The following is a 23,036-nucleotide window of genomic DNA, read 5'->3' as shown; positions in this document are numbered from 1 at the left end:
ACCCAAATACAGACTCGACAGCGGCGGAGTGCAATGCAACGACGCACGCTAAAAAGAGCAAATGCCCCATAATTCCAAATTGCTTAATTATTATTTGGCTGTTCCGTCGCTCAACCTTCTGCCGCATGATATGGGTAATGGGAGCAATATTGTCACAAGCCTACTTACCAACAAGGATACGTTCTAAACTTCTAATGAACGCATAATGACTTGCAATGATGGTTGCCGCCACGTACGACGACTTTAAAATGTTTTCTGTTGTGTACAAACGTCCTCAGGTTGCTACACTCGATAGTTTACGTATAATCTAAGTTGAAAGTTGTTATGTTCCCGGAGAGTGACATACGGCGGTAGAGGGTTAAAAGAAGTTGTATCGGTATTATTACGCCGCTGCTAGCATCGCGAGAATTTTTCCTTTTTTGGTTCGCTTCTATGTAATTAAAGCGCAAGTTTTAAACGACCACTCAGCAGGTTAGGATAGATACTGCCATCAACGATGTCGACCATGGGTACTGCCAGGTTTGTTACCTAGCATTCGTAAGTTAACCTAATCTTTACAAATTTTAATTGTTCTATTCTAAAGCGAATCGGAACGAGAAAATTTTTCCAATGCTCGCGCCGGGGCATTAGTACTAATATTCTAATAAGAAAATTTTCTTATTTCAGTTCAGAGTTGGCGGAATTATGAGTGTGGCGCTGGTACCTAACGTGCGCTCTGAGCCTTGATTGTGTGCAGCACAAGTTACATGCTGGTGCGCCACGCTTGCGTCGCGTGATGAAACCTGATTAGATTTTGACTCGTCACTGGAGACTAACTCTTAGCCCTTCTTAATATAGCAACTGGACTCGTATATTTTTTAGCAGTTGAATATTACGAGAAACATTTTCTTGTTCGCAGGTCATGACGCAAACGTGTCTGATTATTTTAAATTAATATATTCCAGCATGAGAGCAAAACGATATTCTAACTTAATTTCAAATATTATGAATAGCATAGTTACGCACAAATTTTTGACAAAAACTCATTTATAAACTGAACAACACTTTTTTACTACTAATAAATCTATGTGTGTAAAATCTATTTTATATTTCTCATATAGACAAATTTATGAATTGTATTTCAAAACCGGGTCCAATTGAATACGCTGGCGCCATCTTGCGGCTGATGTGACAGCAGGTTATATATAGAGTCAGCGTTCAAAAACCATTTATAATGAATGGCATGTAAAATTATATATGTAGAAAGGAGGTAAAAAGCCGGCTGAATGCTAGAAAAGTTGAAATATCCAGTAATTAAACACTAACTATACCATATTAACTAAATTTACTATTTTTGTTAGCGAGCTTCTTGTCGACGAGATGACGACTAAGGTAAACACTTTATGCTGTAAAATTTAGCATCATTACCGCAAAGTGAGTAGTGAGTAGATAGTCCTTGGTCTCCCATATGTACAAGTGAGTACAACTAACTTCTAATTAAGAACTAAATGGTTCATTTACAAATTCCAATTGTCTCCTTAGGTTAATTTTGTTCTTTTAATTTTATTTCTGAATGAATTATATGACATACAGCGCACAGAATTGTAAAATTATACATGTTTTATCCTCAGTGCTAACAGTCGCTTTGCCGTGGTAAGGTCGACGTACTGATGCAGAAGATTAAATTGGTTTAAAGTAACGTTGAGTATAATTCATACGCAAATGTATGAAATATAAAACTATACAGTTTAATTTAACTTATTTATGCAGTAGGTTCTTCTGAAATAAATGCAAGATATTCATCCAAATGATTGAATGCAGTGTCAAAAGCAAAGGAAAAAGCTTCCGAGTCGCCACTGAACAGTCACTGACCTACAAGGCTGCAGTACTGTGGAAACAGTTGATCCGTGATCCCATGAATGGATAAAGTGAAAATTATGAGGTTTTTAAGAGAAATTAGGAAAAATTAGGTATTTTTTAAGAGAAGTGATAATCTGGCCAGTTCTAAAGTTTAATTTGATGTATCGGTGAGCATTTTTTCCATAGTTTGTATTATAGTGATTACGTGATTGGTAAACTGTTAACTAACTGCGTACCTAGTGTTATGGCGATTCAAGAGTTTTCGACGGTGTGTAAGAAACCTGGAAAGAGTGAGAAAATGTCAAGTCCGAAAACATTGATTGCCGTCCGGCAGTATTCAAAAACTACGGAACACTGCAGTCGTTGTCTGCAATAAAACGTAAGTTAAATTATGTTGTTGTTCTTTGAATATTCTAATGACTGCATCGCATTGGTTCTTAAAAATGATTAAGAGACGGAACCATGCCACCATAGATGAAATTGAAAGCTCGTGCTTCAAAATGAATGATAGTTACAGAGTTGTTACTTTGAAGTTTCTATATATTCGTTCTACGGTTCTAGCTATTTTTCAATTGTAATTATTTAATTCTGCCACAATAACTTTGTCATTGAACTAAGCTCCAACTTTGTGCATTGCCGATCGCCTACGTAGCCTTAATTCGCTCACACAGACCTACCGCGCTGCAACTTCGCGTTCGAACCTTCGTTGAGATTTGCTCCGCTTGAGAAATTTGTTGCAAATCTCCTCTACCGTTTTTGTCGGTAAATGTAATTGGATCAATGATTTAAGAAGAAAATGATAACGAACACGTGTCTGTAAAATGTCATGTTCTCGATGTAGTTGAGGCTTTTTTCTGTATTATCGATAAGTTTTTTTTTTGTGGTGGTAAACTTTGTTATTTTTGAACGTGCTTACCATCTCGGTAACTTAGATACGATCTTCAATTTTTCGTGCATCTTTTGGACCTCATATATATGCAGTAGTACCTAACATCTTATGGGCAGTAAGTGGTATTTTATCAATCGTAGTGATTAAATGAAATTTGAATGCAAAAAGGAAGCAAAGATGTAGAAAGTGCAGCCCCAACGTCATAAAAAATTTTTTAATTGTTTTAGGGGGAAAACTGCAAACAATATTTACATGCATAGGCCATAGAAATGGGTGAAATATCGATGAATCACTCGCCGAGCTAACATGCATGATTGTGCCTTGAACTATAGCTTTAGCTATCCATCGTAACCGGTTCGGAAACAGGAATTGGTGCATGAACTCTAGCATTTACAACAACGTTTTTGTCTGCTGCTTTAACACCAGGTATGAGCGACTGAATGTTGATTTCTCGTCCGTAACTTTCCTCCATGTAGCTCGTTATTTTATATCGAAACATATCGAAAAAGCCTTATTGAAGAAATCTGTCATTCATTCTAAACTTTTTTTGCAACATTGAAATAACATTTATGTAAGCGCTTCTGCAATTTGAACATGATTTGACGCGCAGGAAATAGAATAATTTGCATTATTTATCGTAAAATAAACGATAAACTCGCATCCTTTTCTATAAAATCACATTCCCATCATGGATCGTAATCGTATATATATATGATTTTTTTTTCGAGTTCTCTTATTTTAACTCGTGTCCATCTTTCTAAACAAAAATGTTAGCGAAACTTGGAAACAATCGTGCATAGTGTAGGTACCTCAATAAGAATCAAAATTTACCGGTCTAATTTACAAGCTAGTACGTCATTATTTTTGTTATGCAGTAAACGAGAACTATTATTATTTTAATTATTTTGTAATTACGACCTGGAATGGGAAATGTTTGTTGAAATTTAGTTTCCATTTGAGTAAACCCTGTATCCAATTTGCCGCGAGTATCTTACAATGCTAAAGAACTTTGACAGCTCTAAAAAAAACCGAGTATACGACAGCTCCATCACTTTTTAAAGAATTTTTTAATATAAATTTTTGTTTATCATTAAATCTATTATCCAATCACTTTTTCTGAGCGGAGTGTTGTTCGGTAATTATTTAGTGGCGGTTAGGCTATTGAATATCATCTAGCAACACTAATGAAATGAAATTTATAAATTAAAGGGAAAGTACAAAAGAATTATATTTTTATACGTATATTTGCTTTTCAACTATGTATTTGGCATAGTACATCATGGATTCGTACTCTGAATCTCGCTCGAGCTTAATTATTAGGTATAAGATATTCTTATATAAGTGTACACGATGTACCGTCTTGTCATGTGTCTAATGCCCTGTAGCTCTATATATAACATCATCTTCAAAACTGCGTCCACGGTAATCGCAAACTTATCAATGGAAGCCGTACGAAATCACAGTGGGTTCTCAATCACCATCAGCATAAGCGATGACATAAAGCATAAGAAGCCTAACCTAAAAAATCTGAACTATCGAAATCAGGCAATGTATAGTTTGGATCAAAACGTCCCCAAACCTGCATGGAGTGAGCCTTTACACAAGTTCAATCACAATAGATTAGAACCGGGCAGCACTTAGAATCTAAATATCACATTCTAGTGGCCTGGGTATATAATATTTACACATCAATCATAAATACAGGATGATGATCATGTCAAGAGTAGATGAGTGCGAAAAATGATCGCTATGTACAAGAATGATGGCGCTAGTCGTCCAACAAAACCGATACCGCCAACTTGCCCTTATCCTGCACTGGATGTCTACTGGTGCCGTTCAGCCACAATAACCTGCGTAATAAATCTCTAGCTAGTATCTCCCAAGGAGACGTGTGAACCAGCTGGCTTCGTTTGATGAGTTTGAAGCCATCGATATGCGGTTCTTGAATTTAACGAAGGTTATGGATGAAAACACTCCCTGTGGCTGCAGCAGAATTGTACAAGTTCAGCGGCTGCTGGAAGTGCTGAACTAGCGTCAACGATGACTTCAAATCTACAAAGTAGATGAAGAAAAGATCCATATGATAATATATGGCTCTTTAAATTGACTTAGAAGCACATTGAAATCTGCATGCTGTTGAAGCTTTCCTCTTAGCACCGAGCTAGTTGGTTGTTCGAGACGCTGGCCAGCAGCAGGCAGAAGGTGGGAGGAGGCTAGTGTTCACTCTCTGGCTCGTAAGAAGCTTTCCACATATCAGCGAGACACACGGAAGAGTGGAAGCGATAGAATAGAGCCAGAGGCAGCGTCAAGTGAGACAACAGCGTCCACAAATTCTGTTGGAGAAAAAAAATGTTGTTATTAAATCTGTACATTTCATTCTACACATTCATTATAAATGCATTTTCAATTTCATGGTAAACATAACTGTTACAGTATCTATCACGAGAAAGATTCCATTCCTATTTGAGTTAAAATCTTACCTTGCCATAGAATGCATATTTGTCCGCATTCCCTGCATCACTCTTGATTTCGAATGTTTCTAATAGCCAAAGCGCGACATTGGCCACCACCAAGAAAGTGACGACTTCTCGCCCGGGTTTCTTTTGTTGTAAGCTTGAAGAGTTGGAACATCTTCGGAGACCGTCTCCGATGAGGACGGTTTGTAGTACGGTTTGTATGACTTGCATAATATTGACAGCCGCAAACAAAACGCTGCCGTTTAGTACTGAGGGTACTAAGCTGAAGAAAGCGAAGAGCAGAATACAAGGAAGGCATATGATGAGTAGAATGTCATCAACGTTGCTGATGTGATGTTTTATGATGTCCAGGTTCCGGATTGCATGGTAAGCAAATGCCGTGGCGATGGTCATCACCAACAGGATCATCAGCGCGCTGTAGGCGTTCACGTACTGCGGAAAGGAAAAAAACGTACTTTTATTTTCGATGCAAAAAATGTAGTAAAAACAAACGAAAATACTTCATTAATAATCACTCTCAAAAACATGTTATAGCAAGCATACGAAAATATTATGAAGCATCTTTATGCGTCACATTATTTTATGGCAACAGAAGATATTTATAACGTTATATTACTGTAATGAAAGTAATTTGTATTGAGTTATCCCTTGCTTGCAAACTTACCAGACCAAGCATGACATTGTTCTGTGACGACGTGAAGATAAAGAAGAGGATGATTGAGATGACGGTAGCGACTGTCAAAAGGAGACCTGCGAAAAGACCCCGGTTGGACGAGTGGCAGTCCACATAGATGATCATGTTGGAAGAGAAGCCTTTGGTGTTGTCTTCTTCGTATGTTACTTCAACGGACGGGATGTGAGTGTGACGCTCAGTTTTGCCAACGTTCTCCAATATCAGAATCCAAACTCCAACTATCAGGATGTTATACTCAATGCTGAAAGGGTACAAGTACGGAGTCGTGTAATTGATCATCTCGGTCAGTTCGGTCGATTTTTCACAACCGTAGTTGATGCTCCATGATGGAGAAACTGTAGTCCCAGTGTATAGAGCTTTTTGAATTTTTTTCATGGGTTCTTCATCATCATCATCATCCTCATCTGAATCTTTCTCTGCTTTTTTGAAAGATGGCATTGCTAGTGGAGCTTGCGTTGAGCTGTAGGCGGAAGCGTTTGCGTAGTCGGTATCGTAATGTTTGGATGCGATAGCCTGCAACGTTTCTTGCATGATTGTGTAGATCCAGAAGCAAAGAGAAGCGGCAATGCAGTGCATGAGTCCGAAGCGAGAAAGGAGCTTGCGACGATTGATAATGAGCTGTTGAGAAATAAATATTTTAGTTTATTTAAAATACCTAATAGCGCACTACTAAGTAGATACTGTAAGGAGAAAAGACGATTTTTTATAGTATTCAATTTGATTTTGTTCAAGTCATTTATTATGGATCCGATGTAAAATATTATATGATGTTATAAAATAATTTCACGTAAGAATGTTTGCTTTTACTTACATTAGAGTATTTGAAGACGAAGAAAAGGTTATAGAATGCATATATAGGCTGCAGAACAGACATCACGACGTCTGGAGTACATGTGCAGTTCTCGAAAGCTGGATCGTCAGCGGTCAGATATAAGATCTTCTGTCCGAGGTTCAGTCCGGAATGGATCAGGTGACCGAAGCAGAATACTGCAAATAAATGGATTTTCTGTAATATTCGCACTCTCGTTCAATCATCCTAAAACAAAAGTATACTTGATGTTAAATTACATTTTGTAGATTGCAAAATACGTACACACGTTTTCAAACTTATAAAGAAATATTAAATAAATATTAAACTTTTCACACATTGCACACTCATTTTCACAAATCGCACATTATAAAACGTTTAACTTACCAGTAGCTCCGATTTTTAAGTAGAGGGAACCTCCATGTCGCCCTGAAGTGAAGCCATAATGTTGTGGAATAGTTTTCCTAGGTTCCGGCAAGTTGATACGTAGCTGATATTGGCCATCTCCGGTGGGCTCCAGAACGACTTCCTCGCTTTTGCCTTGGTTTCGTTCTCTGGCCTCTTCCATCGCCTTCATGATAGTTTGGATGTAGTGCCGAACATCAATGTGTGCGTATATAAGCCAAGCGAGTTGAACGACTATCAAGAAAATGTTGAAGGATTCAGCGAAGGCGGAGTCATGACCACTGAAAGTGTCAGCTAAGTAGATCACTGTTCCTAAAGTGACAAGGAATATAGCATAGATTAAACTCAAGTTATCAGCCAAAGTTTCAATGGTCCATGCCTTCTTTTCTTCTTCCGAGGTAGGCTCTGATTCATGATCTTCTGCGTCGGGCATGGGGGCAGATGATACTACGCCTAAGCTGTGATCTTTCAGGCCATTTAGGGACCCTTGTGAACCCATCACATTTGCGAGGTGAGCTGAACCTAGATAGCCCGTGTTGTACTGTGTTCCAATTTCACTGTAAATGGACTGATTATCGCTACCAAACTGGCTAAGGTTGGGATAATTGTTTGCATTAGGCGTAGTACTGATGCCAGCTTGGTTTAAAGAGACTAATGACACTGATCTCCCTCCAGGCAGAGTTGAAGCGGATGATCCCTGTATTGTTTCAATTTGGTTCCCGAGGTTCAGTTGAACTACCATGCTATTCTTGCGGTTTCTTGGTAGCGAGCTTGCCTGGGCCGCTGACCCGGTGTATGAAGAAATGACATTTGAGTGAGTTCCCAGCAAGTTAGTATCGGTCATGGATCTGTTCAGAGGTGGAGGTCCATCAACTGCAAGCACCAGGGCTCTGGGCTCGGTGTTAACGTATGCTGCATTGTCCATTCCGCGGCGACGAGAGGACAGTGGAGAGTTCATTCCTGTGCTCTGTTGATAGAAAAAATTGCTATTAATAAATACATTCACAAAATTACTTTCACTTTATTCATATTCGCATAAAAACTCACGAATATATTATCTGTACTATGATGAAGATCTTACCTCAGACTCTGAATCAGAAGTGAAATTGTATTTGTCCTTCTGTCTTTTAGAGTTCTCATTAACAAGATCTTCAACTGAACCGCCAGGCGGGGTGAGGTCGTCTTCGTATTGCGATTGATCCTGTCTCACGTGGCCGTTGACAGGGATAGCCCACGAGGAGTATTCAGAGGTGACTCCGGAGTCGGAACCACTGTAAAGTCCGTCGGAAACTGCGAAGAAAGAGAAGGAAAACGTCACCGTATGATAAAATTAAGGTTATTTTACTTCTTTATTTATTTTTAATCAACCAGGCAGGAAACGAACTTTCTTCTGCGGGATGTGTTCTTACATAAGAAAACTATCATTCTGTATTATTATGTGAGGCTCATTTCTAGAATAACTGGCAGTTTTGTAGTTATTTCGTGCAGTCCTGAGCATGAAAAGCATCGTATAGAGATTGACAAAATAAATCTCTTCATTAGAAAGAACGCGCGCCAAACACTTACAATTATTTCCTGGAGAGATGTTGATGATGTACTCGGAGTGAGGGGAGTCGGTCGAGTCGGTGATCGCACCACCCTGCGCGTGCTTCTTGTTGTGGACGTTGTAGGGTCCGAGGTGTGGCTGTAGTTCTGGGGGTGCGCTGACCTTACGACCGCGACGGTGAGGATGCTTGGTCGGCACCTGCCGACGACGCTGCTGTACTGGCGTGACGCGGGCGCTGCCGCTTGCCTCACTCTCACTGCAACACAGGGAAAAAATACATTATAGCGGGCTTTAAGGGGTGCAATGAAGTTACATTTAGCAGTTACAAATTTAGTAATTGAGCTCAAGAATTAAGAATATTGAATAAGAGAATCAGCGTCATTTGTGAAGCAGTCTGAGCATCAAAAAATGTTGCTGTTAGATGAACGGTGATGATTTATAAACCTGAGTGAGGAGAATAAAAAGGGGCTACATCAATCATGGTCATAATTCAAAAGCAATTGCTGTGTGTGAGCGTGCCATCTGTGAGCTACGGTGTGTACTTCATGCAGGGCTTGATAAGAATCCTGCCAAAGCCCGTGTTTATGCGTTGGATGCAGCCTTATCAAGTGATGCGTAGTGGGCGGCAAGACGGACCTGCTTTGCACCGCAAACATATTGTAATATACAAGCTATTTGGCGATAGTTAGGCGTTAGACTGCATTCATAAGCATTGTTTGTATTCGCAATTCACGTGCGATCAAGATAAATAAAATATTTATGTTTATTTGGAATTTTAATTTGTGAAATAATCCGTTTCGTAAGTGTCTTTTATGGATGCGGCTCTGATGAAAAGTATTATTATTTTAATTGCTTCATTTCTGAGTAGAACAAGTTCCAGGAACGAACGATGCATTAATGAGAGATATGTATCATTTAAATCCTCGTGCAAGCCATCTTGGCTCACTGAGGAACGCAATGTTTGCAGCCAGTTTCCTACGTGTGAGTTTGCAGCCACAAAGCTTCAAACAAAATAGTTCTCTTGAAATTTTAGTTTTGAATAGCCATAAGAATGAGAGCTTTATTAACGAAAATATCAATGATGATGTTAAAAAATCAGACTTCTATTTATTGAGCATCCCATCTTCTTTTGCGTATAGGCATGTTCCTAATATAAACACCTAAATATACTCTGCCTACGATTTATGTTATTTATAACTCAGAGTCGTACGATTTTAGCTGGATCTTCGGCGCAAAAAATCCGCCCGTTGTTCACGATATCATTTATGCGGGAAACTGGAGCGGCTGACTCCAAGGATGAGCGGGTGCAGGAATGCTCGCTGAGCCTCGCACGGCCGAGCTCGCGGCGGCGGCGGTGGCGCGGGAGCTCAAATGCCAAGGCCAAGCGAGCGCAGCACCAGCGGCGGCCACCGCCTCGATAACCAGCAGGGCGCTGATCTATCAGGACAAGCTTTGGCAGGAGGTATCTACCGGACAAAACCCTCGACAGTCTGCTTCTAATTTAATTCTAATTTCCTTCATCATTGTAATTTATCAATTGGCACGCAAATTTTTTTTCATCCTGTACTGAGTGGAAATCTAACTTGGAAGACGTGCTTGGAAGCGTTTGATTAGGATTTTAAAGATATTTAGTAATTGAAATTTGGTCTTGAGATTTAACAATTAAAATTAAAAGAAAAATTTTATGGGGGGACGCTCAGATACGATTTAGAAGTAATAGGTGCGGGTTTAAGCCGTAATGCATTCCGTTCTATACCTAGAAACGCCCATTTTAATAATCAGGCGTTTAGGATATATAGGCTTTGGATTTGGCACGAGTCAGGTATTCGACAACCTTCATGTAAGTCTCCGTTAGCTTTTCCTCTCTATTAATATGGTATTTGAATGTGTACGTGTGATGTGCAGGAGATATTTTCTTGCAGCCAACAATTACTGAGCTCAATGACGAGCTCTGGCCTCGGATAACGAACGGTCGGGCCCCTCCCTGCCCAGCGCCAAAACTCTCTGAATCACCCAGTGACGTAATGACCGTCATTCACCAGCCATCTTAGTGACCGTCATTCACCAGCCATCTTAGTTCCTCGTACACATAAAGAAACTGACCTCAGGGCAACTGGGATATCAGGTTCATTTATAACTTGGCCAGTACCGTATAATGTTCAGTCACGCGAAAAAAATATGGATCAGACTTTAAATTTAATAACCTCTGCATTCGTGTACAAAGCACAAATGTACGCATTCGAGTACATTTATGTAATTCTGTTTAAAACAAAAATTCAATCAAAATGATCTGTGCTTCAAATCTATAAGATATAAATTTCATGTGTTCTGTTACTTATAATTTCGCAGTCACTGTGTAACAGTTTCGGTGCTAAAGGCTTTTTTATAAAATAAACTTTGTAATGTTTTGTGTTCTTAATTTAACTCTTTTAATAACTTGCTCAAAACTTACTCATTTGTTTATTTCCTGTGGGCACAAATCAAGTGACGGGAAACGGAGAATCAATTTCATAGTTTTTAGACCTTCAAGGTGTCGGTACCCAAACGTAGGTAGTATGGCTACGGTAATTTTCAGAATCGCAGCAAATTTGCGAAGTAAAAACTTGTGGCCTTGCGCTCGATACTGCCGCGTGTCCACACGTCTCAATCGGCAAGGTTCTCTCTGTTACTCTAACACGTAAGCCGCACCTACGTCTAAACGTCTAAGTCCTTCTATATTTTTAATTCGAGAAAAGAGCTTCTTCGCCTTATGACCAGTCTACAATACCGATGTTTTTGAATTATAAGAAGAGCAATTATTTTAGTTGCTATACAGAGTTTGGGTTGTTCCATCTGCTTCGCTTTCACATTGATAGCCTTCGACAAGCAAAATACAATTTAGATTTAAATGCTCTCAGAGGATGACTTTTCGACTAATTTTTTTTTAAGTTCGGTCATTAGCTGCAATGCGCTGTTTAAGTGTTGATTGTTGTTATCGTTGCTGCTCACCGCTATTGCAGACCTCTGTATATTGCACAGGCACCGCAGCAGAAAGCTGAGCGTGCGCCTTTATTTTTCGATGATCTCATTTGGCTCGCAGCCACAAGCGAGACTTCCACGAAAGCGTTTGCGGCTCGAAGCTGCTTTTGCTAATCGAAAGCAATTACGGACGCTGGTGTCATCGGTAGCAATTGCTGAAACAATGCCCGGCTTATAATTCCAGGAACATTTTCTGTGAAACTGCTAATTATAATTTCTTCCACGTATTTTAATGAAAACATGGACTGATGGTTTCTTAGTAACATTTAAAATGCACGTGGGACTTTTTCGAAGGAGTTATCCGAATTTGTAAACTGTTACCAGTTAATTGATTTTCACTTCTCGATAGCATAAAAATTAAATCGCATGAATTGCTGAGTATTTAATTGGTCGCCTCCATTATTTTTTTCAAACTGGAGCGGCTCTAATTTCCATTTCCTCCTATTGACGGCGTCAAGGTCCACACTTGCACCTACCTTGAAACTTTAAGGCAACTAACTACGACAGTTCTAGAGCGCTCGGAAGCGAGTGCGCTCAGAACCTGGCCTGTCCTAAGGGGGAGTCCCCTGGCTGGTTCAGTTTTTATTGCAAGTGCACCACTTGCATGGCCAGCCTTCATTTAGCCGTGGGTAGGGGAGAGAATGTGCTAGAACCTGCTGCTCTGTATAAGGAAATGGGTGGTGCGCGAGAGCTCGATGCAGCTCCCCACCTGCTTTTGCCACTAATGCTTTCTATGCAACTAGGCGGGACTCTGCGGACCGTAATGCGCAAGGCTGCGAAGTTGATGAAATACATGCAGAAATATTGTAATATGAGTAGCAGTTGAAGTTGCAACTGTAGCGAAAAGCTCGTCGCTGTCTGAATCTTGTCAGGGAACTTAACTTGCGTCAAAGTTTCGTATTTTGTTGTTTAGTGTAAAGATAAATTTAGGTCAGCATTCAATAACTATTAGTATCACAATAATAGGGGATTACAAATATTAGTTTTGTCAGCAACAAACACGAACAATTCTTGCGACCAGGTAAGCCCGTGGTTGTCGAGCGCGCATATCGTGAAATGAGCCATCTAGGGTAAATGTTGGTGAATAATTGACATTGGCAGTGACACTTAATAAATTATAAAATAGGTAAATAATTGACTTTGGATTTTTATCATTAACATTGATGTACTGATAAATGTAATCTAAAGAGATTTTCTGAACAATTTTTTACTTGAAATATAGGAACTGCGAAGTGAATTAATCGCAATTATTATCTACATACTAGTACGGTTCATGAAGCACAACCTCCAAAATAACGCATTTTGATGCATCAATTTATTTCGTTTACGTTACATTTTGCATGCTCCAAGAGCACTTCTGATAATGTACGTTATTAGTCTCATGTGAGCCTGTCAATAATATAAACACGCCGACTGAGAATATTAGTAATATACCGTATTATGCGATGGCATATTTATTCCGGTGATGCCATGAAATCAATGAACTTGCCCGATTTTATGCCATTTGAAAATCAATTGATCACAGTTGACAAATGGACACTGAAATAATCGCTAATTTTACGAATAAGACAAATTAAACAATAAGCATTTTTGTGATCAGAAACTGCGACAACAAGTGCCAGAGTGGAGTTTTAACTAAATGAACATGAGAATTATTGCTTGCGTGCAGAATATTGTTGTTTATAATTGTGCCTTTGTAAACTTACACAGTCAGATCAGACTTATTAAAGTCTGGATATCGTTTTCACGGCTGGTCGTCTGGATTGCTACTTTTTAGGCACCAAAATTCGGTGACGGAAAACGTGTACATTTCATGCGGTGTTACAGTAACTACTCAAATATTTCGTTGAATCACTGGTTTTTAGACGCCAGTTTTGCTGTCATTGATTGTTGAGAAAGTCTGCGGTCACTCACCCAATATTGTTCAGCACAAGTCTGATGGGTATAGAGGCGATGGTGCCCATTGCCGGGCGCAAAATGCCTTGGGCAATATTCGCAAATGGTACTTCGACTTGCATTTTCACTTTGTTGTTAAACACTTGGAAAGAGAATAAATATTTTCTCTGTTATTGCTTCACGAAACAAGAGAAGGCATTCTCTCGTCTTTATCACTGAAAACGTCACTTTTACAACGTTCGATTAATTGGGGAAACTAATCAACTCGGTGTAATCACTTTCTACACAAATTAAAAAGTTCAAGAATCACTCGGGATATCGCGCAGTTCCCATAAGTACAGTACACCTTTAAATTCTTGCGAGGCTCACGTCCGCGCGCGGCAGCGAGTAGCGAAGTTTTGACGGGACAGCGGGCGCGTTCGTCGTAGTCATGCTGCACTGCAATACTCGTGTGCCGCGGCTCCGCCCCCGTTCTTGAACAGGGGAACTCCCGAGATGCGTTGCATGCTCTACAACCTGCCTCTGCTCCTGCAGCCTCTACTAATTTCAAGGAAAAAACTACGTTAATGGAATGCTGCACTTGCGCTAGACCTCGCCCAATGTTTCCGATTTTTGAGAGCGGCAGTCATCTATGGGTTCATGCCCGTGTTGATTATTTATCTTGCGTGTGTTGTAAGTAATTTAAACTGATGTTACTCATACGCCCAGTTAATCTAAATTAAGGCCCTAACTATACTAGTACGTATAGAGAGAACGTAATTGACTGTGTGAGACTATGAAGAAATAATTCAAACTTCTTCTTTGAATGTATTCTTTGCTGCAAACTTAACATGTAAAATTTATTATAATAATACTGTCGTCAGAGTTACCTGTATGTAGTGTGCAGCGTAAATTACGGGGGATATGTTGAGGCTTAAGAGCGAGAGCAGGAAACAAGCTGCCGCTGTATCCTGCTGGTTATCTCCCGCGCCGCGTAATGTAAATCATAACAACGGTGTGCAGAAAACATACCCCGGGGGATATCACACAATATATTTCCTACAAGATATAATATATGTTTTGGCGGGTAATTCCTCAATGAGTAAAATGCTGCACACTCACGTGGTTACGAACCCTGTTATTATAATTACTGAAATTAGCTTATTCTTCCCGGAATCTCTTCTCGTCGAAATTTGTAAATTCTCTAAGGTTTGCAAGGGAGTAACTTTTTGTTGATATTTGCATCTCACATGGCGATAGACGACTATTTAGCTCTCGTGTGCGGTTCCTGGGATGTTTTTATTATTGAAAATAGTTTTTGATGCATAATTGTCTTATTTTTTAGAAATCGTCCTCGATGCATAATTGCCTTATTTTTTTTAAAAAATTCGTTTCCGATGCACAATTATTTTATTTTTGAAAAGTCGTTTTTGATGCAAAATTTTCTTATTTGAGAAAATCGTTAGTGATACACATACGTGATTTTATTTGTAAAAGTATTTTTTATGAGTAGGTGTCTTCTTGTAAAAGTGGTTTTTAATTCAAATATGAGTGTTATTATTGATGGCTTATAGAACAAACAAATAAATGTGAGATTAAATAAATGACTCGATGACAGCTTTGAAAATGTAACCATGGGTACGTCCGAAGGTTCAATGCAAGCAACTTTCTCCTTCGAATTATTTTTATGTGACATAAGCGGAAAAATTATACATGGGATATGGGAACTTCTCAGGAACCTGGACGTTTGACCTGCGATGAATGTATTGTGTTGCAGTCAACCGATAATATTTTGCAAGGTAAATAACCATATGGCAAGGATACCGAATAGTTCACTGAATTACGTGGTTCTTTTTGCTTACGAACTGTTCTTATCTGCGCTGCCGTTATAAAACCTTCATGTAATGCATTCAATGTCGATGCACTGTAGTACAATACAATTTAATCTTGAACTTAATTAGTCTAGGCAAGCAGTCAGAAATTTTGTTATTCAACAATACGTATTGTTTGCTAGGAAAGAAAGAATCAAAGCGAGAGGCTTATTGTTCACGGATTTGATAACCGTTGAAAAGCAGCGCTTATATCACGTTTTCAATGCATAATTGCGTTATTTTTTATAAATCGTTTTCGATGCTTTATTGTCTTGTCTGTTAAAATCGTTTTTGATGTATAATGATTGATTTATAAAATATATAAATCAATCATTATTGATTTATTGATTTATAAAATTTATAAAAAAATACAATTTCAATGCATATTTGCCTTATTTGTGAAAATCGTATTTGATGCATAATAGTCTTTGATTTGTGAAAAATCGTTTTCGATGCATATAATAGCATTTTTAGCGCATTTTCTCATTTATGGAAAAAATGCACTATTGTGCTCGCCATGTCCGTCTGTCTGTCTGTCCGTCCGTCCGGGACCTCAAGTTTTCGTCGACGAGAAAAATGCGCTCTCTGTCACTCACTGCAGTGAGTACTGAGTTATATTTTTACGTTTTCGATGCGTAAGTGCCCTATTTGTGAAAATCGTTTTCGAGGCAAAATTGTCTTTTGTGCGTGAAAATAGTTTTTGATGCATAATTGTTATATATGTGTAAATCGTTAGTGACACATGCGTGCTTTTATCTGTAAAAGTTTTTTAATGCGTAGGTGTCTTCTTGTAAAAGTGTTTTTTATGCAAGGATAAGTGTTGTGCTTGATGACTTCTAGAACGAACAACAAAAATCTGAGAGTAAATAAGTGACTCGTTGAAACCTTATGTTTGGAACACAAGCTTTTTCGCTTCCTGAATCATAATTTATCTTAAATTTTAAGATACAAAGTCTAGAGATACTTCTTTTCCTTTTCCGAATGATCCGGCCAACGTCTGGCCAATAAAAGACGTATCTTCCAATGAATATTAGAGACCAAATACAATCCATTGGAGGACAAGTTCGCACCTAAAAAATACTCACTGCATTCGTACTGGACGTTCAAAAATATTTTTCTCACTCAGGAAAGTATGAACTGTAACCATGGTGACGTCTAAAGGTTCACTGCACACAACTTTCTCCTTCGAATTCTTTTATGTGACCTGAGCGGAAAAAACATAAGAGATGTGCAGTTCTCAGGAAACCGGATGTTTGACCTGCGATGAACGTATTGTTTGGCAGTTATGTGACAGTATTTTTTAAGGTAAATATCCCTATGCCAAGACTACCGAACAGGTCGCTGAATTACGTGGTTCTTTTTACGAGTACAAACTGTTCTTAACTGCGCTGCCGTTATAAACCTTTGTGTAATGTATCAAATGTCGATTCACTGTAGTACAAAACAATTTAATCTTGAAATTAGACTGGGCAAGCTGTTAAAAAATTTGTTAATTGGTAATATTGTTCGCGAGGCTTTTGACAAAAAATCGAAACGTGAGGCTTTTTGATCACGGGTCTGAAAACCGTTGAAAAGCAGCGATCATATCACGTACAATGCCATCACTTTTTGAGTTAATGTCAAGGCTGCCAGTTTTCGTGACTTTTTTTCAGAGCCAAGTGTCAAATTTCTTTCATACTTTAATCGCGACGTGATGCCGGTAAATTTCTTTCGACACATCACGATCTGATGAAAGCAAAAAGCTGTGACGTGGCAATAACGGTAATTTTTTTTTGAATTGGTGGTACTATCATAAAAGGCCAAAAAATTCCTATTGCGACAGAAAAGACTCGACTGTATTTATGTTAAGCAGAGATATTTTCACTTTTAGTTCTTTCAAATAGTGCATAGAAACAACATTGAAAGAATAACAAACAACAGAGAAACATTCTTCCTCTTTTAAATTTTACAGCGTAGGCTAGCGAAGTCAGCCGAAATAAGTCACAGGCTAACTATGTCTCATTTTAATTGTATAACTTGAGGCATAAATTGGAAACTAATCCGGAAGTTGGTTGGAAATTAAGTATTCATCATGTCTAAGTTAATATTAATTGATAAGAATCATTACGTTAGTTAATTCTTTATTGAATATGCAGGTCAAATGATTAAATTGAATAGCTGATCAAATAGTTGCAGGAATCTATGTAACTCGCAAACTTGTATGAGATACTTAAATAATCACCACGCCTGATGGGTCCATCTGGTGTGAACAAGTTTGTGAGGAATTAAGCTTCCGGTCAAACTCTAAACTACTCTGCCTCTTTTCTCATTTCATCGCAGTATTGTTTTCACAACTACGCCCCACGCTAGGTATTTACCGCGTGCTTACGGATGTTGTGATATTGGTCTTAATTATCGGTAGAGTTTTCAGGGGATACTCGTGCAGAGGCATAAACGCTCGCGGTGCCTACCTTCTAGTTAACAATGACGTCACGAAATTCTTGACGCGTCATGGATGTGCCAACCAATGGCAAGCCCGCACTATTGTAACGTCACTACAAACGGTATTGTTAGTGGCTTCCTTACTGGGAACAACACAATCTTCTCAGCCAATGAGTGACACAGAAATCAATGCTCAGATGACTTACTAAAATAGTTCCCGTTCAATGCAGAGTAATCAGCTAACTGTTCTTACGATTCATAACCAAGGGTTTTTCCGAACAGTTTAGGAATATGATTAGTGAATAAGGAAATATGCTAGTCATCAGCTTTCGCAACCACGCTAGGGACGATCTAGTCGTGGAAGTAATGAACATTAATGCGAGTTTATAAGAATATGAATGAAATCATGTCATTGCATAACCCAATACTTATAGTTACATGATGTTTTTTTAGCTCTGGAAAGGTTCGTGAACCATTTATATTGCAGAAATCTTAATTAATTATACTTGAACAATTGCTGTTAAAGTAAGACTTAATTGAATAAAAATATAGTCTTGCTGTGTTATTTTATTAAAAAAATTAATTTTTTTAAAGTGGAACAAATCCCATTAGATGCCAAAATACTCTTGGCATTACAGCTGTTAGTGAAAATCTAATTTACACCTGAAGCAGAATATTTTATTGTATTTTTATGTGTGCCAACTATTTAAAAATATTTCTAACCTGCAATAGTTTTCTAGTTCGATTTTAAAACACCAGTTTTCTATTCATTCGATTTGAAACACCATCATCAAACTGGTTCCTGTCCGGTAAATTTTTTTGTTCATCGGGTCAAAAAATTTACGGCATCGGTTCTTGTTCGCTGCTTGAAGCAATCATTTGCTACACTATTTTTATTTTTCATCCGGGATAATTTTTTTAGTAGTTGTAAAATTTAAGCACGTTTATCAAAGACGCTTTCGACCCTCCGTGGCAGGCTTTAAACTTACAAGCTTCGGGTCCGCTTGTTTCGCAAGCAGATAATTTACACTAAAATATGAGCTCCCACTGCACCCCGAAAATCTCTGGGAGTTTTCCCTTCCACGATAGGAGATGCCACATGATGTTAGTCATGTCGGCGCTGACCGCTGCACGATATGATGTTTTGTGTGCCGCGATCAAGATGTTGTGGCCAATGTCTGCTCAGCATGGTGGGCAAAACACACCCGTACTGTAGTCACTTCATGGACAGGCAAGTCGAAGGCTTTCAAAAGGTACGCAGCTTTACTCAGGATTGGGTACGAAGTCCATGTCATTTTTAATGCAAGGACAAATACAGTCATATTTGTTTCGTGGTGTGTGTTTTTTTTTCAACTTACTAAGTTATACAGTAATAATCGTGAAAATAGTACTAGTGAAATAACTCAATATATTATGAGTTTTGTATTAGTATGAGTGTTAATTTCCACATTCAAATGGTGAACCTTTGATTCAGAAAATATGGAATATTTTGAAGTCTTGCCTATAATTAGTATTACTCCATCCCGTAGTCTGACTCTTCCATAGCCCATAACTAAATCTGTATTTGTGTCTTAAAATACATATTTATTTTGATATGTATTTTAAATGCGTGGTTCAATACGGTTCAAATACATAGTAAGGACTATTACGGATAATATGTGCTTAATTGGGATGATAATTGGCGTACGTGACTTACTTGATCACCAGATTTGCTTCGCAGACCCGTGAATATCTTGAAATTAGATGCATTAATAAATGTTCAAATATTATGACAAGGCATTGAATTGCGTACGAGCATTCATATACACACCATGAACCCGTGGCAGAGTAACATGGTGATGCGCGGTTGACGTACATATCTATTGGTTAAACGCTAGCCAAGCTGTCTGAAAGTCACATTTCATTTAAGTTACAACTATATTGAAGCATGACTTATACTTTTTAAAGGCGAAATAAACAATAACAAGTTCGGAACCATCAAGCAGCCTTGAATTCGTTGAACTAAAAATAAAGATAACGAAAACTTTATCATGTCCTGAAAATATATCTTTCTTGTGCCTTATTGTTCATTCATGTTTTGACTGTGAAATGACCTCATAATTTTAGACTAAGTTTGCCAGTGAAGTCTTATATTGTTAAATGCAAGTATAGAGAAAATCCATTCTCAATAATTCCTGGAACTAACCCTTTCCAGGAAACCTGTATGATATTTTAACTACAATAATGTCACGTGTCGACATATACAATCATTAGTGATTGTTGAGTGAAGACGCCTGGCTGTCACTGACGACACGAACTTCTTCCGTTACCAGAGTTATATTTTCTCTCGTAATTTTTGGTCTGCGACGACCGCCCGGATACAGGACACAACTAGCATGACACAACTAGTAGGCACAACTAGCCACTAGACACAACTAGCCACAAGACACAACTAGCCACAGGACTCAACTAGCCACAAGACACAACTAGCCACAGGACTCAACTAGCCATCACAGGACACAACTAGTCACAGGACACAACTAGCCACAGGACACAACTAGCCACAGGACACAACTAGTTACAAGACTAGTATTAATCACGTCTGGATTTCAAGGCTTGCTTTTAATTGCGAAGTTTCTAACCCAGCAAAAATTTTTGAGTGAGCGAGTGAAACTGGGATTACGTTTTCTACCCCGTACGAATATTCATGCCTAATATTGATGAAGTGTCAATAGGGTTTTTTTTTTCTTGGAGGCGGTATCCACAAATTCATAAGATTAATGATATAAAATACCTGCAGTTAGAGTACGAAAGTAATGATCTTGGGAAACGGGAAATGCTCCTCGCTACAGTTGTTTGTTATCGAGCGTTCAGTATCCGGACCAACAACTGCTTGGTTTAAAGGCGCCATAAGAAGGAGCGCTTGACTCATGCATAGCTGACAAGCCTAATAACATAACAAATTATTAATAAGTATCAAGAAATTATTTTTAATGCTGTAAAAATTATTCGACACACATAATTACTTAAATTTGTTCCTTTAACGTTCACTTATATTGTCCTAGTGAGGAAATGCAATGTGCTCATTGGCGCAACTGACCCTGAATCACCATGTTTAATCTAAGTTTAAAAAAATTGATTCGCGACAAGTTTTTGAGCACCAGATGCCTATGACTGCTTTGACTTGACGTTAGAGGTCAATTAGCGCAACAATCTGTGGAAAAATGCAAGCTGCGAATTTTACACAAACTCCGACCTCTCCTTGATAAGGACTTAATTACTTGTAAGCAGTCATTACTGATATTCGGCTTATCGTCTGGGGCAAACTTTAAGACCATACATGCTTCCTGCTCCTCACTCTGAACGCAAAAGCCAGTTTTTCTGCACCCCATATGATAGAAATTTGCTGTAATGTAATATATATGCACATAAAAATACATTATAATGGAAGACGAATCTCATAAGGGCTAAAAAATTCAAGAATGTAATTAATTATTCGAATAGCAATGTTGTTTTATTTTTCGCTGGCAGATGATGGCAGAAATGAAACAAAATATTTTTTATTCAATATGCTCAGTCAACCGCCGCAACCATGCGCCGATAGTTTAGTTCGTGTCAGCTGCGCAATTATCCTGAATGAAATTCTACGGAATCATGTAAGGCCCTTCAATTAATTTCAGGGTAGTTTTTTAAAATTTAATTCGGGCTCTGGAGTTTTTACGAAGCTGTCACCGTATCTTGAACACTTGCGGCTCTCCTTGGATGGTCATTTGTAAGAATTTAGCCTCAGTTTATGCCAGGGCGTAAATTAATTCAATTAAGGATAAAAAGCATTTCAATTTGTCCAGTTTTGAGGTGTTTGAAGATAGTGTTATGTGCACATATTAAATGTGTAAACGTTGTTTTGGTCCTGCTGTACCTGATTTTCGAATTAAAATTTAATAATTGTTGCGAAGATGCCAACTAAATTGCAATTATTATCTTAATTAAATTAATCCAATTTCAAACAGTTGTACTGGCTGCTTGGGTTCTTTGAATCGTGTCTGAATTCTCTTCAACTCTATTCCGTGAAATTTGCCTGAATGACGATATGTCTGCAATACATAAGCAGTGTACTCAAAGCTTGATAATTCGATTTTTAGTTTCAAATTCAACTCTAAAAACAAAATCAGAGCCACATAAATGAATGAGATCCATCTGCCGACTCATCGCTGCATGTTCTGCGTCATCGCATGTCAATCTCTGCTCTGCACTTCCGCATCGCTCAGCCTCGACATCCCCCGACCGGTCTCGTCTCGTTTTATCTGCTTATATTCAGTAATGTATTAACTTCGCTGCAATGCCAGTTACTGAGACCATTACGCCGCACGTGAAACTTAGGCTCAAATATTTAGGTCTTGACATGTCACGTAAATTTTCAATTTTATCTGGTGGTTTTTATTCTATTCTAAACTAAACTCTTTTTTGTTTCAAACAAATGAAAATAGTCGTGTTGCAGTGTTTACGCAAAGATTACTAATTTACACAAGGTTTTGCTCTTTGGTGATGGCAGACAAAAGCGTACGCTAAGGATATTTATCGTTTATTTATTGAAATTATTATTCAACAGGTTTGGTCCACAGTTACTTGATTAGGTCCCAGTAACTAAATGTATATCCTGCACGGATTCTTAGGCTTCTACCACATAGAAAAAATAATTAGATCAGTACTCAATGCAGTGAGTGACAGAGAGCGCATTCTTTCTTTTATCCGTCTGTGAAATCGCGGACAGACGGCCGGACGGACAGACTACGGACGGACGGACGGACATGACGAGCACAATAGCGCCTTTTTCCATAAATGAGAAAATCCACTAAAAAGCAGTTGAAATTTTGATATTATGGTATCGTAACAATAGCAGTAGTTATTGCCTATGAGATCGCCCAGCAAATGAATAAGGCCATCGTCGCATGCTGTAATCTAGCGCCACAAAACTAGTCCCACTGATTCATATATACAGTAATTCTAGAATAAATCGCCTAGACATATTCGAAAGTTCGCAGGCTTATTCGAAAAGTTCGCAGGCTTTGGACTGGCCAGAGTAAATTCGGTCAAAACTGAATAAATTCTGCCAACATTCAATAAATTTTGTCTAAACTGAATCAATTGAACAAATATTTTCACCTTGGATAGGCAGACGGAACAGAATTGGTCATGTCAGGTGCATACCCTGCG

The 23,036-nt window shown here is 38.5% G+C and overlaps 1 protein-coding gene across 3 annotated transcripts in view; it reads right to left on the bottom strand.

Annotated features, from left to right (window-relative positions):
• Nucleotides 1-3,953: 3,953 nt before the first annotated feature.
• LOC108682689 (proton channel OtopLc) overlaps nucleotides 3,954-23,036 on the bottom strand; it is a 57,212-nt gene continuing 38,129 nt past the window's right edge. For 2 of the 3 annotated variants that reach the window (XM_018171907.2, XM_018171909.2), the window contains exons 2-8: nucleotides 8,679-8,914; nucleotides 8,194-8,402; nucleotides 7,095-8,079; nucleotides 6,711-6,886; nucleotides 5,870-6,517; nucleotides 5,209-5,637; nucleotides 3,954-5,061 (exon numbers count right to left, since the gene is read on the bottom strand). In XM_018171907.2, the coding sequence (XP_018027396.1) occupies nucleotides 4,942-5,061; nucleotides 5,209-5,637; nucleotides 5,870-6,517; nucleotides 6,711-6,886; nucleotides 7,095-8,079; nucleotides 8,194-8,402; nucleotides 8,679-8,914 (2,803 nt within the window). In that variant the 3' untranslated portion in view covers nucleotides 3,954-4,941. Of the gene's footprint in view, nucleotides 5,062-5,208; nucleotides 5,638-5,869; nucleotides 6,518-6,710; nucleotides 6,887-7,094; nucleotides 8,080-8,193; nucleotides 8,403-8,678; nucleotides 8,915-13,590; nucleotides 13,970-23,036 lie in introns of those variants that run through there. The other variant, XM_018171906.2, reaches the window with a different exon arrangement.

This window comes from Hyalella azteca, unplaced genomic scaffold, assembly GCF_000764305.2.
Source record: "Hyalella azteca isolate HAZT.00-mixed unplaced genomic scaffold, Hazt_2.0.2 contig15494, whole genome shotgun sequence".
Lineage (NCBI taxonomy): Eukaryota > Metazoa > Arthropoda > Malacostraca > Amphipoda > Hyalellidae > Hyalella > Hyalella azteca.
Note: the sequence above shows the minus strand (reverse complement) of the source record. Positions and strands in the feature narration are given on the sequence as shown.